A 16,098-nucleotide genomic window follows, 5' to 3' on the forward strand; every position below is an offset into this window, starting at 1 on the left:
ATAACCTCAACCTTGTAGTTGGGTGGTTATTATCTGAAGAATATCTCCCAAAATTAAGTTTATACCATCCATAAACTTCGTGCTGTCTTTTATTGCTATCTCAGTTCTGTATACTATACCGGTGAGATGCTGCAAGTGCTTTGCCGGCGTTTTGCTTCCCTGAGTTAGTGCCTCTAATATTTCCTTCCACAGAGATGCTGAATAGTCCAATCTTGGACTTATTTTAGATCTCAAGAATTTTGCCTTGTTTATTATTTTCTCTTTCTCTCTTTCTAATTTGAGCAATTCTTCCTCAAAATTTTTTATCTTTTCCTCAAAAAATGATAATGCATCGGGTGAGTTAACAAAATTATCTACAAGTTTATTTATCTCTTCCTATACCTTGCTCATCTTTTTGTCTACATGTATGGTCAAAAAGTTTATCTAGTAGGTGTCTTTGTATAGAGTTTTTGTGCTCTTTCAATAAATTGCACAGTTCCTGTAGAAGTGTGTCAAATTCCCTGTTACACTTCTTTATTCATTCCTCAAAGAATTTATGTTTCTCTTTTTCTACACTTTCCTTTACAGATTCTACCTTTGTTTGCTCAAAATTTTCAGAAATATATTTACAAAATGTATCCAACTGGCCTAAAGGATCTTTGTTGTCTATATTACAATTGGGAGCTATTGATTTCAAAACTGGAATTGAATCATCTATCGCTTTATAAGATTGTGAGCTATTGATGCAGAGGGTCAGGGGTTTTAGGTGACTTCAAGAAAATATGTTTTCAAGTGCTTCACACTCCTTGCATTTGCCTAGTGTTTCCAAGGCACTTTAAGGCTTCAAAGGGGCAAATCAATACCCAACTCTCCACTATGACTCCTAGTGTCTTCAACCACTTATTCCAACCCAATTAAACAAGTTTCAATTAGTTTTAAGGTTTCAAGACTTCTCCATACTCTTAAACCCCACTATGCCTGCTACTAGCCCTAGAGCCCAATTAGCCCACTTGAGGCTGAATTAATTCAGTTTCTCCAATTTTTCCCAAATAACTTCCAAAAAAAAAAAGCTTTTTGGATACCCTTTTCGTCTTAATACAACATATATCAAAATTAGGTATGGTTGTTTTGGACCATGCCTTTGCTGTCCTAAGACTGAGACTATTTTTGATGCAAAAACCCACACTTTTACAAAGCAAGTATATAAAATACTTATCCCCCAACCTTTAAACTCTCAAAAGTAGTTTTTTATGACTCCAAACCAAGGAAAATATAATTTTTTAGGTTCTATGATCTTGTTTAATTTGCAAACCCCAAAGCCCTCACCATTAGGCTCCAAAACTGAGGATTTTCTAATTAAGACCTTTCCAATCACTTCCAGGGCTCATTCAAAGTCACTACACCATCTCCTTGGTCATATTAACCAACTTCAATCATCAAAATACCCTCTCCAAGAGGTTGATCTTCTTCTGCTATAAGTTTGCTATGCTTCCTACTCACTTCTCCCTCATCAAACTCATGGTGTACACCTGTTAAAACTCATGGTGTACACCTGTTAAAACACACTTCCTACAAATTTTTTGGTTAGGATCATAATTTACATGTTAGATAGAGCCTCCTCTATGAGAAATAGGACCTTACATCCATAGAAGGGCTCCAAATTGCATTTTGGGCCTTCAATGCCAATGACACAACTCAGAAAATTTTAGGACAGTCAGCACAAATGACAAAATCTGAGCAAAAACTGATACAAAATCATTCCAAATCACTTATTACAATGTTTAATGACTGCCCAAGGCTTATACCATGAAAGATCAATCACTTACAAGCAACAAAACACAAGAAATTGCAAGAAAATGAAGGTTTTATTCACTTTTTCTGTTAAATCCGTACAACATCTGTACTGTAGCATCCAACCACACCAAAATGGAATTACAAGGTTTTATAATACCTTCCCCTAACTTCCCAAACCGAAATCCATCAGTTATTCATGATTAAAATGCTTAACAAACAAGTTTTTAGCTTTTCCCCCCAAAATGACACTAGCCACTATTTTCAAATTTTTGAATTTAAAACTCTTATGAAATGGACTTCCACCCCAACCTAATGACTTCTAAAGGATGAAAATGATTTATCAAATAGTTCTAAACGCCTTTGAGATCCTTACCAATTCTATACCCATGAAATCCTATATTTGGTCCTATGGCCTTATTAGGTCCATTAGGACAATTAATCATTACATTAGGATCATTACAATAAAATGCCATAATTGGCTTCAAGACATCATAATTGAGTCTATTAGACCCATACACCTCCTTGTCATGCTTCCATGGTGTCCTCCAAGTTGTCTTCATGCCTAGTGCCCCTACACCATACTCCCCACCAAACAAAGAACTCTTGTCCCAAGAGTGACCAGTCTTGTGCCAACCACCTAATGATGATGTCTTCTGATTTTAAATAGGGAAAAGGTACTCTCCAAAGGTAATCTTCCTCCTACTACAACCTGCATTCACTTTACCAAAAGCAATAGTATCAAAAAGCTGATTTTGAGTCCCTTGTCTAGGACCTTGTGTCTTCACCTCTTCTTGCCTCTTCTTATCACTGTTCTGATCTGATATCATCTGCAAACTTAGAGGTTTAACCACATCTCTCTTCTCAATCATCAGGCAATCAATACCCCCAACTCTTATGCTATTGAAACTACAACCATGTTGCTCCTTAAGACTGCTATTTTTCTGCAACTTTGTTTTGTTCTTCCAACTGGTATCATTGTCCTCTTTACCCTGCTCACACAACCTGATTTTATCTCCAAAACAAATTACATTATGCTCATACTTCTCCCTAAAAGGCAAAGGTGTTAAACAATATCTCTTACTACCCTTATGCACCAAGTATGTATTTGTATATCCATCATGGATTGTCCTCCTCAAGTATTGCCATGGTCTACCCAAAATTATATGTCCACAAGTCATAGGTATAACATCACACAAAACTTGATCATGATATGGACCAATTGAGAAATCAACATAAGCCCTCTGACTAATCATTATATCCTGCTCTTGACTAACCCAAGTGGCATTATAAGGATTAGGATGATCAAATGTTTGCAATCCCAACTTAGAAACCATATCAAATGAAACAAGATTATCATGTGAGCCAGAATCAATAATCAACTTACATATCTTACCCTTACTCAAGCATTGTGTCCTGAAGATGGATACCTGATTTGATGTTTGCTGCTGCAATTTACCTATTCTGATCATAAGAAAATCTCCCTCTGTTATAGCATAGGCTTTCAATGGTTCTTTGTCTTCTTTCTTGTCTTCTTCTTCACATGTTAAATGAACTCTTCTATCTTTGCCTCTATCAGCTTCATCCCATTTAGGACATTTGAAAGATGGATGTCCAACTTCATTACAATGGTAACACCTACCTGTGAATACATGTGATCCTCTTCCACTACCAAATCTACCTCCTCCTCTATAACTATAACCACCTCTTTGTTCTGATGTAGACTCTTTGTCCTTATTGTCTTGTCCTTGTGATTCATTTGTAGACCTTCCTCCTCTTCCTCTCATGGATCCTCTACCTCTTGTGCCTCCTTGCCTCTCTTGTTTTCTTTTCAACTTCTCCTCAGCCCTTATTGCAAGTTGAAAACAATCTCCCAATGTTTGTGGAACATTCAACCCAATCTCATCCTGCAAATTATATCTCAGCCCATTCAAATACCTTGCTACCTTTTCATCTTCATCCTCTACTCCTCCTCTAATGCTCAGTTTATGAAATTGCTCTGTGTATGTCATCACATCCATGTCTCTTTGTTTCAAGTTTTGTCTCATCCTCTTTGTTTGTATAGCAAAATCAAATGGTAGAAATTGTGCCTTCATCATTGCTTTCATCCTTTCCCAACTTGTAATCTTATTCAATCCTCTTGCTGTCCTCTCAGCTTGTACACCACTCCACCATGTTAAAGTAGTACCTCTCAACTTAGCCTTTGCAAATCTCACCTTCTTATCATCATCAGTATCTTCCAACTCAAAGTAGTTTTCTAAGGCCTCTATCCACCCTAGCACTTCCTCACTGTCCATTCCCCTGGTATATAGGTAAATCAACATGACCTTTTATTCCACCACCTTGGACTGCCTTTAGTAGTTTCACTAACCTTCTCTCTTCAGGATCTTGTTCATCCCTCCTAGTCTCTTCATGTTCACCACCTTCATTGTGTGCTTCAAGATTCTCATTGTTTTCTTCCATCCTAGGTTGTTCCCTTTTCTTCTCTAAGGCTTCAATCCTTGCTAGTAGTTGCAATCTCTCTCTTCTCTGTTGTCTATCCTCTCTCTCCCTTGCTGCTTCAAGTTCCCTCTTTTCCCTCTTCTCTGTTTTCTATCCTCTCTCTCCCTTGCTGCTTCAAGTTCCCTCTTTTCCCTCTTCTCTCTTTCAAGGGCTTCCTTCAACTCTTCAATTTCCCTAGCCATTTGATTCTTCGGTGCCATCTTGTCAAAACCTTCCCAAAGAGATCTACTCACTGCTTTGATACCAATCTGATGTAGAGGGTTGGGGGTTTTAGGTGACTTCAAGAAAATATGTTTTCAAGTGCTTCACACTCCTTGCATTTGCCTAGTGTTTCCAAGGCACTTTAAGGCTTCAAAGGGGCAAATCAATACCCAACTCTCCACTATGACTCCTAGTGTCTTCAACCACTTATTTCAACCCAATTAAACAATTTTCAATTAGTTTTAAGGTTTCAAGACTTCTCCATACTCTTAAACCCCACTATGCCTGCTACTAGCCCTAGAGCCCAATTAGCCCACTTGAGGCTGAATTAATTCAGTTTCTCCAATTTTTCCCAAATAACTTCCAAAAAAAAATAGCTTTTTGGATACCCTTTTCGTCTTACTACAACATATATCAAAATTAGGTATGGTTGTTTTGGACCATGCCTTTGCTGTCCTAAGACTGAGACTATTTTTGATGCAAAAACCCACACTTTTACAAAGCAAGTATATAAAATACTTATCCCCCAACCTTTAAACTCTCAAAAGTAGTTTTTTATGACTCCAAACCAAGGAAAATATAATTTTTTAGGTTCTATGATCTTGTTTAATGTCCAAACCCCAAAGCCCTCACCATTAGGCTCCAAAACTGAGGATTTTCTAATTAAGACCTTTCCAATCACTTCCAGGGCTCATTCAAAGTCCCTACACCATCTCCTTGGTCATATTAACCAACTTAAATCATCAAACTACCCTCTCCAAGAGGTAGATCTTCTTCTGCTATAAGTTTGCTATGCTTCCTACTCACTTCTCCCTCATCAAACTCATGGTGTACACCTGTTAAAACTCATGGTGTACACCTGTTAAAACACACTTCCTGCAAATGTTTTGGTTAGGATCATAATGTAAATGTTAGATAGAGCCTCCTCTATGAGAAATAGGACCTTACATCCATAGAAGGGCTCCAAATTGCATTTTGGGCCTTCAATGCCAATGACACAACTCAGAAAATTTTAGGACAGTCAGCACAAATGACAAAATCTGAGAAAAACCTGATACAAAATCATTCCAAATCACTTATTACAATGTTTAATGACTGCCCAAGGCTTATACCATGAAAGATCAATCACTTACAAGCAACAAAACACAAGAAATTGCAAGAAAATGAAGGTTTTATTCACTTTTTCTGTTAAATCCGTACAACATCCGTACTATAGCATCCAACCACACAAAAATGGAATTCCAAGGTTTTATAATACCTTCCCCTAACTTTCCAAACCGAAATCCATCAGTTATTCATGATTAAAATGCTTAACAAACAAGTTTTTAGCTTTTCCCCCCAAAATGACACTAGCCACTATTTTCAAATTTTTGAATTTAAAACTCTTATGAAATGGACTTCTACCCCAATCGAAAGACTTCTAAAGGATCAAAATGATTTATCAAATAGTTCTAAACACCTTTGAGATCCTTACCAATTCTATACCCATGAAATCCTATATTTGGTCCTATGGCCTTATTAGGTCCATTAGGACAATTAATCATAACATTAGGATCATTACAATAAAATGCCATAATTGGCTTCAAGACATCATAATTGAGTCTATTAGACCCATACACCTCCTTTTCATGCTTCCATGGTGTCCTCCAAGTTGTCTTCATGCCTAGTGCCCCTGCACCAGCTATAATCAGTTATTTTCTTGATAGATTCAAGCAATACCTCTGTTACATTTGATGGTGATCCAACAAACTGAGTGCCGGTGGAAGTGACCATGCTAGTTTTGACCTCTGGTAGGTCTGTTTGTGTCTCCATCTCTTTAAGCATTGGTTTTCCTGCATCATTTCTTATTGGTGGCATCTATTTTGGAGCCTTTAGCTCTGTTGGTTTCTCTGTTTGTGTTCCAGATTCCATCTTTTTCTCTGAATCTGTTGGCGGTTGCTCTTTGTTTCCTGATTTATCTATTGTATCCTTATCTACCACTATGTTTATTTTTTGAGTATCAACATTCATAGTATATAGGACTTCAAGATTAGGATTATTATCCTTTGTGTCCATACTCTCAGCTGCTAGTTGATCTTCTGCAGTTGTTGTTTTTACCGATGGAGTATTTAAAGGAGGTGGGGGTAAGTTGTCTCTAATCTTGATACTTGGTGGTCCACCAACTTTACCTTTCCCTTTATCCTTGTCCTTCTAATATACCAGAATGGGGTTGGGATTCCTATATTCTTCTTGTTTTTCTTTTTTAACCAAAAATGTATGCCAACCATTTTCTGTTTCCTTTGAAACTTCAGTAACTCTACCTACCATTAGTGAAATTTGTCTGTGTGTAGTGGAAAAAACTGTTCGGTTGGCCTGAGCTATCAGATCATCAATTTCCTTAGGTGAGTTGACCAGGTATACTGCAAGTAATTTTTCTATTTTAATTTTCTTATCCAACTCAATTATTCCTTGCCTTTTGGCCTCAAGTATTTTATATAGTTCATCAGGAATTTCATTTAAGACTTGCAACAAAAACTTTTTATACATGTCCATGTGTAATATGACACTCTCTTCAACTTGTCCTTTCTCATCATCTGATATGGTGTCATAGATTTTCCCTATGTTTTTCAATTTACCTTCCTCTATGATCTCATTCAGTAATATGTCAAGAGGGGCCAAGTCAATGTTTGTCTTCTTCTTCTTTTTGGGGGTCAACTTTTTCTTAGGTGTGGCTTTCTTGACTGGAGATCTCACGGCTTGTTGCTTCTATCTTGTCTTTCTAGGTGAAGGAGTGGTTAACGGTGAGGGGTCTCTTTTCCTGACAACTCTTTTGAAAGTTTCTTTCATATCTCCTTCTAAGGAAGTATCTACCGGTGATAGATGAGTTTCAGGTTGTTGGGCTGCCAACTCATCCTCAGTTATGCCAGTTTTCTTTAGTACATCTTCCTTTATGGCTTTTTCTTGTCTAGTTCCTTTTCTCACAAATGCCTCAACCTTTTTCACTCTCTTCTTAGATTGAATTTGACTTTCAATAGTCTCAGCACTACCAAATACTTCTTCCTTTGGTTCATTGGAGGCTTCCAGAAGTGCTTTGGCATAAGTTTCCACTATGTGGTCATCTGTTTCATACCCCATCTTTGTAACCCAGATTGTTCTTGGGATGACTACTTCCATCCAGATCTCATCCCTTTTTATTACAAAACATATATCATCCTTGTATTTGTTGACAAATTCTTGTGATAGTCTGATTCTTTTATTCATTCTAACCTTTAGTGCTTGAAAATACTCATTGATATTCTTTTCTCTATTTTCACCCATGTTGTTGAATAAGTCAGACAATTGTTTTCCTACCAGTAGGTCAAATCCAAAATCCTTGTTGCCTATACCGGGAGCCTATTTGGTTATATGTAGCATTAAGCATACAAGTAAATTTCCAAATCTAAAGGTTCCTTTCTTATCCTTCTTGATTTTTGCTAAATTGTCAATTAACTCATCCTTTAACCATTCACAGATATCAATTTTTACATTGTCCTTAGCCATGCCATAAGCACTCTTTATGCATAAACTTGAAACTGAGTTAAGCCTATTAGCATGAGTTGCTTTGTAACCTAAAATCATGATGACAAATCTAATATTTGTATTGGTCACATCATTAACCCTCAATGATCTCTTTTTGGATGTTGCATTAGTTAGGTTTGTTACTAAGTCATTGGAGACCTTCTTGGTTTTGTCAGGTCTGTTACCGGTGGAAGGTAACCCTGTTACTGCTTTCACAACTTCCTTTGTAATTTTATGCACTGAGTCAAGCCAAAAGAATGAACCATGTACCCTCCTTAAAACTATCCTAATCGCTTCCTTGGGAAATTTAGGAGTGTAGAGGATTTCAGTGAATCCTAGGGTTTCAACAATTTTATGTTCAGGTTTCACATTTCTGGAGTTGTCACATAAAACAAACTTATACATGTTTTTGATTTCTTCATCACCTAACTCCTCTATGTTGCAATGAATATACATTCTAGGGTCTTCTGCATAAACAACACCTTTTGGATTTTTTTAAAAAGCACCTGTGTTGTCATCTTTCTTAGCTACCTCAGGAACTAGGTGAAACACGGGCCTAGGTCATTTTATAGCCTCGACTACTGTATTGTTTGCTATGAATTCAAGTGCAGAGGAGGATGTCATGATGATAAATACCTTTTTCTATCTTTGGATGGATTGATTGCTGAAGTGCTTTGCCTCTTTGCTCGGAATGCCTTAGCTCGGAAATCTTCGCACTCTCTGAAATTTTGAATTCATGGTGAAATGAAATGGAGCCAAAAACCTTATTTTATAAAGTCTTTTCTGCTACCTACCACATTAATTGCTTGTTGGTAATGTATTAGCTTAACTTTATTTGCTGGTAATGAATGATTTTCAACCTCTTTTCTCTAACCGAGGGAATAATAGCACATGTGTCATTATATTGCCAAACCCTCAAGATAATTTTCTTCAATTTGATGAAGAACATCCTGCCGGTGGAGCATTGCTCTATCCTACCGGTGGAGCATCATATTGTCCTACCAGTGGAGCATTTGTTGGTTCTACCAATGGAGGAGTATCCCCAATATTTAGATCACCTTTTCTAATCCATTGCTTTGAGAATTCTTGCTTAACTTCTTCAACCTTTTCGTTACCTTTCAAACTAGTTCTTTTGTTATCTACTAGTGTACCTTTACTTCTACAAAATTTAGCAATATGACCAATCTTGTTACATGCATAACAAGTTACATTATTTTTCTGAATAGCTTTCCCATAACCTATGTTGGTTTGTGTTCTACATTTATTCGATAAATGACCAAATCTTCCACAAACATAACATCTTACATTCATTCTGCAATTTTCAGAGTTATGACCAATTTTGTTGCATTTGGTGCATTGACCAGTGGGAGGATTAATGTTCTAATAATTCCTAGATCTACATTCATTTGCCCTATGACCAAATTTATTGCAGTTAAAGCATTTTCCATTGAATTTGTAAGTATTAGAAGGTCTTACCAGTTTGTTGTGATCCTGGGTATTTGCAGTACCGGAGCTTTCTCCAACTTCAAATCCAATTCCAGAAGTGTCACCTTTGGGTTTTTGATTCTTCAATAAGGTACCAAGTTCTTCTAAGCTTTTCTTGAATTTTTCTTTGTGTTGATTTGCAGTTTCCAATTCCCTTTCCAAGATTTCTTTTTGTCTCATTAGTTCATTTTAGTCATTCTGAGTATGCATCAGATCTGTCTTCAACATATCATTTTTATAGCTAAGTCTTGTGTTCTCATTTGCTGCATCACTAAGTCTTCTGGTCAACTCTTCTTCATTCTTCTTTCTGTCCTTAATCTCTTTGCAAAATCTCATAGTCATATCGTGCATTTCATTTTTTGTTGTCATGATCTCTTGTTTCAATTTGCTTATCATATCATTTAGTGATTCCTTTTCATCATTCTCATTTTGCAATTTTTCACAAAGTTATCTTCTCTTATTTCTTGTAACAGTAAGATTTTCTTGAAGTGCCTAAATAATGTCCTGAGCTGCTTTTAAATCATCTTCTAATTTGATATTTTTCAACTTTTCTGCATCATAGTCAGTAAGAGCTCCTTCAAGTTTCTTCATTAGGTTTTCCATCTTTACCGGTGTCAAGATCTTCCTCAAGCTGTTAGGCTTCTAAAAATAGAGGACCAGGCTTTGATACCAATTGTTAGGGTTCCCACAGATACTGAGAGGGGGGGCTGAATCAGTATCTAACCGGTAATGTAATTTTCTTAAAATTGAATATGCAGAACATAAAGTAATAGTATACTAGTATGCAAGAATTAATGTAAATAACAGAATCAAAAACATCCACATGAAAAGAACACCATAACACAAGATGTTTAACGAGGAAACCCGATGTGGGAAAAACCTCGGTGGAATTTGTGACCCACAATATTCACTTACTGGCCAATAAGAGAATATTACTTACAATAGGGGCCTGTACATGCAGGAAGGCCAACTGCCTAGAGCACACTGCTCAATAAGAAGTCACACTGACTTACAATGAGGATTATGCAAATCCAATGATCTGTACTGCTTTACAATAGCATCTTTAATGCCAGATTCAGTACTAGTTCTTGCTCTATTCTTTACATATACCCTTGACCTACAATTCGCACATTAGGTCTGCCTTATAATTTATTTTTGCTTCCTATCCATATCCTACAAATGTCTACAATGATCTCTTTTATATACAAGGGTCATTTTACAATTTGCCAAGTCGGCTTAAAATAATAAACAAAATATTACATATCAAAAATCCTATCGGCCTCTGTGCCGGTATACATGTTCTTTTCTATGATGGTATGCATCATTTGTGCCGATGCCAGTGTAGAGTGATCTTGTTGATGCTAGTATAATGTCTTGTTTGAATAATGCTTTGCCAGTATAATGTTTTGTCAGTGCCATAGGATTGCAAGGTTGCCTATGTAATGCTTAGTTGGTATAATGTCTCGCTGGTGCCATAGGATTTGCAAGGTTGCTTGTGTAATGCTTTGCTGGCATAATGTCTTGTTGGGGCCATAGGATTGCAAGGTTGCCATCAATGACAAAACCTTCAATCACACACAATGTCTCATTGGAGTGTCCATATGCCAATAGTGTCATTAGATTGTCAAACCCTCAAGATAATTTTCTTCAATTTGATGAAGAACATCCTGCCGGTGTAGCATTGCTCTGTCCTACCGGTGGGGCATCATATTGTCCTATCGGTGGAGGAGTATCCCCAATATTTTGATCACCTTTTCTAATCCATTGCTTTGAAAATTCTTGCTTAACATCTTCAACCTTTTCTTTACCCTTAAAACTAGTACTTTTGTTATCTACCAGTGTACCTTTACTTCTACAAAATTTAGCAATATGACCAATCTTGTTACATGCATAACAAGTTACATTATTTTTCTGAATAGATTTCCCATAACCTTTGCCAGTTTGTGTTCTGCATTTATTTGATAAATGACCAAATCTTCCACAAACATAACATCTTACATTCATTTTGCAATTTTCAGAGTTATGACCAATTTTGTTGCATTTGGAGCATTGACCAATGGGAGGATTGATGTTTTGATAATTCCTAGATCTACATTCATTTTCCCTATGACCATATTTATTGTAGTTAAAGCATTTTCCATTGAATTTGTAAGTATTAGAAGGTCTTACCGGTTTGCTGTGATCCTGGGTATTTGCAATACCGGAGCTTTCTCCAACTTCAAATCCAATTCCAGAAGTGTCACCTTTGGGTTTTTGATTCTTCAATAAGGTACCAAGTTCTTCTGAGCTTTTCTTGAATTTTTCTTTGTGTTGATTTGCAGTTTCCAATTCCCTTTCCAAGATTTCTTTTTGTCTCATTAGTTCATTCGAGTCATTCTAAGTATGCATCAGATCTGTTCTCAACATATCATTTTCAGAGCTAAGTCTTGTGTTCTCATTTGCTGCATCACTTAGTCTTCTGGTCAATTCTTCTTCATTCTTCTTTTTGTCCTCAATCTCTTTGCAAAATCTCATAGTCATATCGTGCATTTCATTTTTTGTTGTCATGATCTCTTGTTTCAATTTTCTTATCATATCATTTAGTGATTCCTTTTCATCATTCTCATTTTGCAATTTTTCACAAAGTTCTCTTCTCTTATTTCTTGTAACAGTAAGATTTCTTGAAGTGCCTGAATAATGTCCTGAGCTACTTTTAAATCATCTTCTAATTTGATATTTTTCAACTTTTCTGCATCATAGTCAGTAAGAGCTCCTTCAAGTTGCTTCATTAGATTTTCCATCTTTACCGGTTTCAAGATCTTCCTCAAGCTGTTAGGCTTCTAAAAATAGAGGACCAAGCTTTGATACCAATTGTTAGGGTTCCCACAGATATTGAGAGGGGGGGGTGAATCAGTATCTGACCGGTAATGCAATTTTCTTAAAATTGAATATGCAGAACATAAAGTAATAGTATACTAGTATGCAAGAATTAATGTAAATAACAGAATCAAAAACATCCACATGAAAAGAACACCATAACACAAGATGTTTAACGAGGAAACCCGATGTGGGAAAAACCTCGGTGGAATTTGTGACCCACAATATTCACTTACTAGCCAATAAGAGAATATTACTTACAATAGGGGCCTGTACATGCAGGAAGGCCAACTGCCTAGAGCACACTGCTCAATAAGAAGTCACATTGACTTACAATGAGGATTATGCAAATCCAATGATCTGTACTGCTTTACAATAGCATCTTTAATGCCAGATTTAGTACTGGTTCTTGCTCTATTCTTTACATATACCCTTGACCTACAATTCGCACATTAGGTCTGCCTTATAATTTATTTTTCCTTCCTATCCATATCCTACAAATGTCTACAATGATCTCTTTTATATACAATGGTCATTTTACAATTTGCCAAGTTGGCTTACAATAATAAACAAAATATTACATATCAAAAATCCTATCGGCCTTTGTGCCGGTATACATATTTTCTTCTATGCCGGTGTACATCTACTATGCCGATGCACTGTCTTGCTTGAATAATGCTTTGTCGGTATAATGTCTTACCGGTGCCATAGGATTGTAAGGTTGCCTGTGTAATGCTTTGTCAGTATAATGTCTTTCCGGTGCCATAGGATTGCAAGGTTTCCTGTGTAATGCTTCACCGGTATAATGTCTTGTTGGTGCCATAGGATTGCAAGGTTGCCATCAATGACAAAATCTTCAATCACACACAATGTCTCATTGGAGTGTCCATATGCCAACAGCCAATTCAATCTATGAAGAATCTCAGGGCTTGGACAACATGACAAGGATATGAATCCTTCTACTCTTCAGGCTTTGCAAAATCTAGGCGGGTATACCTTTGATGCTTAGAATTAAACCTATTACACACCTATGACAACATCAACATAAACAAATAGATCTCACCAGGGCTCTAAAACAAGTAGTTTATTGCAGATGGGCTAGATCTACACATAAAACTCAACTATGCTTGAGCATGAGATAGATGAAACATTTCAAAACATAACATAAACTAAGGATATTCTGATTTTTTATTTTAAGTGTATGAGAAAACCCCAATTATTTGCAAGATCGGTGCCTTATCTAAGGGCAACATAGTTATACATCAAACTGAAAATGAACACCTCTATTGTAAATCCAATTTACTAAGAAAGATATCCCTATATTAATGCCTGACATTAATACATTCTAATTTCAGACAGAGGATCATACATATCTAGACATTATCTTGAATCCAAAATGATTGCTCATAGAATTTAAACTCTTCCTTGAAAAGTACCTGAAATCAACCCTTACACTCCCACTTTGAGAGGACAAACCCAAACTCCCTTGAAGACTGGATTTATTGAAAACAGAGAATGCTTAGAGACAATCCAATAAATTGTGTATATGCCTTACACATACATGACCTACAACAAAACATCTACAGCAAGAAGATAATCTATTACTGAAAGAAAAACACTGCCTTGTACAATCTTGAAGAATACTCAGAATTGGAAGCCATGAAAATATGGAGCCATTCTCCAAATTTCTGGAACCCTTACAAAATGAGAAGAATTGAGAATAAGAAGAGGAGGGAAAGATCAGATCTGTAATTGAAATTGCCAAGTGTCTCCTCTCTAAGTGAATTTCATTCCCATCAAAACTGCTCCCAAAATATCTAATCTTTGTCAACGTTGACTACATAATTGGATTCTTCATGGTGAGAGCTTTCCAAAAACATATAATACTTCATATTTTGGCCAAAACTACAGCCCTGGGTGAATTAATCCTTCCAATGTGCACAATCATTTAAATTTTTGAATTTTCTCTATAGTTGAAACTATATCATTAACTGATTTTAAATTTCATTTTTGCTCCCTTTTGGCCCTGACGCTTTGCCATGTGGCGGGACCTGATTGGCTGAAGAGGTTGACTGGACACCACCTAGGATGACACCTCATCATCGCCATGTCATCAGCTTTGTCATTGCCACTTGACCGCCATGTGGACGCCACCTTAGCACCAAGTCATTGCCACCTAGGCGGCACCTCTATGCCACATCATCACCACCGAGACGGGACCTACTTGCGGGACCTTTGACTGTACCTGCCACATCATCGCCACCTGGACTTCGCCATTTTGCATTTTGCCTTTCACCATTTCGCGGCCTCTAATGTTTGTGCATCTTCAATCTCCAAAATCGTGCAGACCATCGGATCAACCCAAACTTACTCAACCTTTACCACTGTTGCATTTTCGCCAAACCATTTCCCCATTTCGCAGGGCTTAACTCATGTGCATCTTCAGCCTGCGAGTCAATCTGATTCGTCGGATCATCTCGGACCTGCTCACCAGTTAAGCCGACCCTTCTCTGCAAAATTCGTATGTTTGCCTCAGGAAGCGTGCCTACGTGGGGTCAACCTGGTCACCGCTCAGTTGCCACCTAGGTTGCTTTGGGATCCGCACCCGTGTGTGGGCCCACTTTGGGCACCCAACGACACTGTCCATCAAAAGCCCAGAGGCCTTGACATTATGCATTAGTCGAGATTTACATATAAATATCAAAATGTTACCCTCCACAGTGAATGTGGGACTAAGGCTTTAAACCTGGGACTGCATTCTGAAGGTTTTCTTTGAATTTTAATGGCAATTTTCATTAGTGTTTAATGTGGCATCCAAATAACCACGTAGGGGATGGCATTACACTTGCTTCATTTTGTATTTGCTTGAAGGTTTCTGTGGTGTCTTCAAAATGTCACGCATGGGATAATGCTGGGAAAGGTTGTAGAGTCTGGGCCTTACACCAGCCAAAAGCCATTTGCTAAAGTTTAAAACCACTATTGTCACTTCCATGTAGCAAACTCCACGCATAATACATTGACCACACATAGCAGGGAAGGAGAACATATAATTAAATTGCACTTGACTATTGGTTCATTTGATGCCCTTCTCACTGTTATCTTATATGCTTGATTTTCTTTAACCTTGCCCCTTTACTCTCCAATAGACCACACAAGAGGGGAAACTGGCAATTGCACTTGTTGTGGAAGTTTTGCAGCATTCCATATGCCACGCAGGAGGGAGAATGGAAATTTTCATTTGCCATTTACATTTGCTGTAGAGTTTTAACATTGCCCCTTCTTCCTCATTCACCAGACACAGGGGCTTCATCTTCAACGTGGCTGCTAATGCTATTGAAGAAGCTGCTTCTTGAGGCTCTCCTCATACACGCAGGGAGTGCTGCAGTTTGCATTGGAGCTCCACCATTTCTTCAGCTCACCCAATACTCACACTTTATGCCTTCCAATGCTAGCTACAGTCTGAAGACCCCATGTAGGTTGCCAATTTCCATTTACTTCTGAGTTTCAGCAGTTTTAAACATGCCATGCAAGGAAAGACTTTGGATTTTGCACGGTTTCTAAAAACTTCAAAACAACCCTCCAAACTCCATGTGCAGCTTGAAATCTTCTGCAGTGCCTTCACCAAACACCACGTACAGCAAAAGGGGAAAAATAACATTCTGATTTTGTATAAAGTTTTAAATGCTTTCTCCACTTTTGCAGAGAAATCGGTATTTGCATTAGCTTGGGGAGTTTTAATTTTCTTTA

General features: G+C 37.3%; 1 protein-coding gene across 1 annotated transcript; it reads right to left on the minus strand.

The window, feature by feature from the left end:
- Window positions 1-2,432: 2,432 nt before the first annotated feature.
- Window positions 2,433-4,067, minus strand: LOC131065029 (uncharacterized). The gene has a single exon (XM_057999393.2). The coding sequence runs from the start codon at window positions 4,065-4,067 to the stop codon at window positions 2,433-2,435; it is 1,635 nt and encodes a 544-aa protein (XP_057855376.2).
- Between the last annotated feature and the right edge of the window lie 12,031 nt (window positions 4,068-16,098).

The sequence above is a fragment of the Cryptomeria japonica genome, chromosome 11 (assembly GCF_030272615.1).
Source record: "Cryptomeria japonica chromosome 11, Sugi_1.0, whole genome shotgun sequence".
Lineage (NCBI taxonomy): Eukaryota > Viridiplantae > Streptophyta > Pinopsida > Cupressales > Cupressaceae > Cryptomeria > Cryptomeria japonica.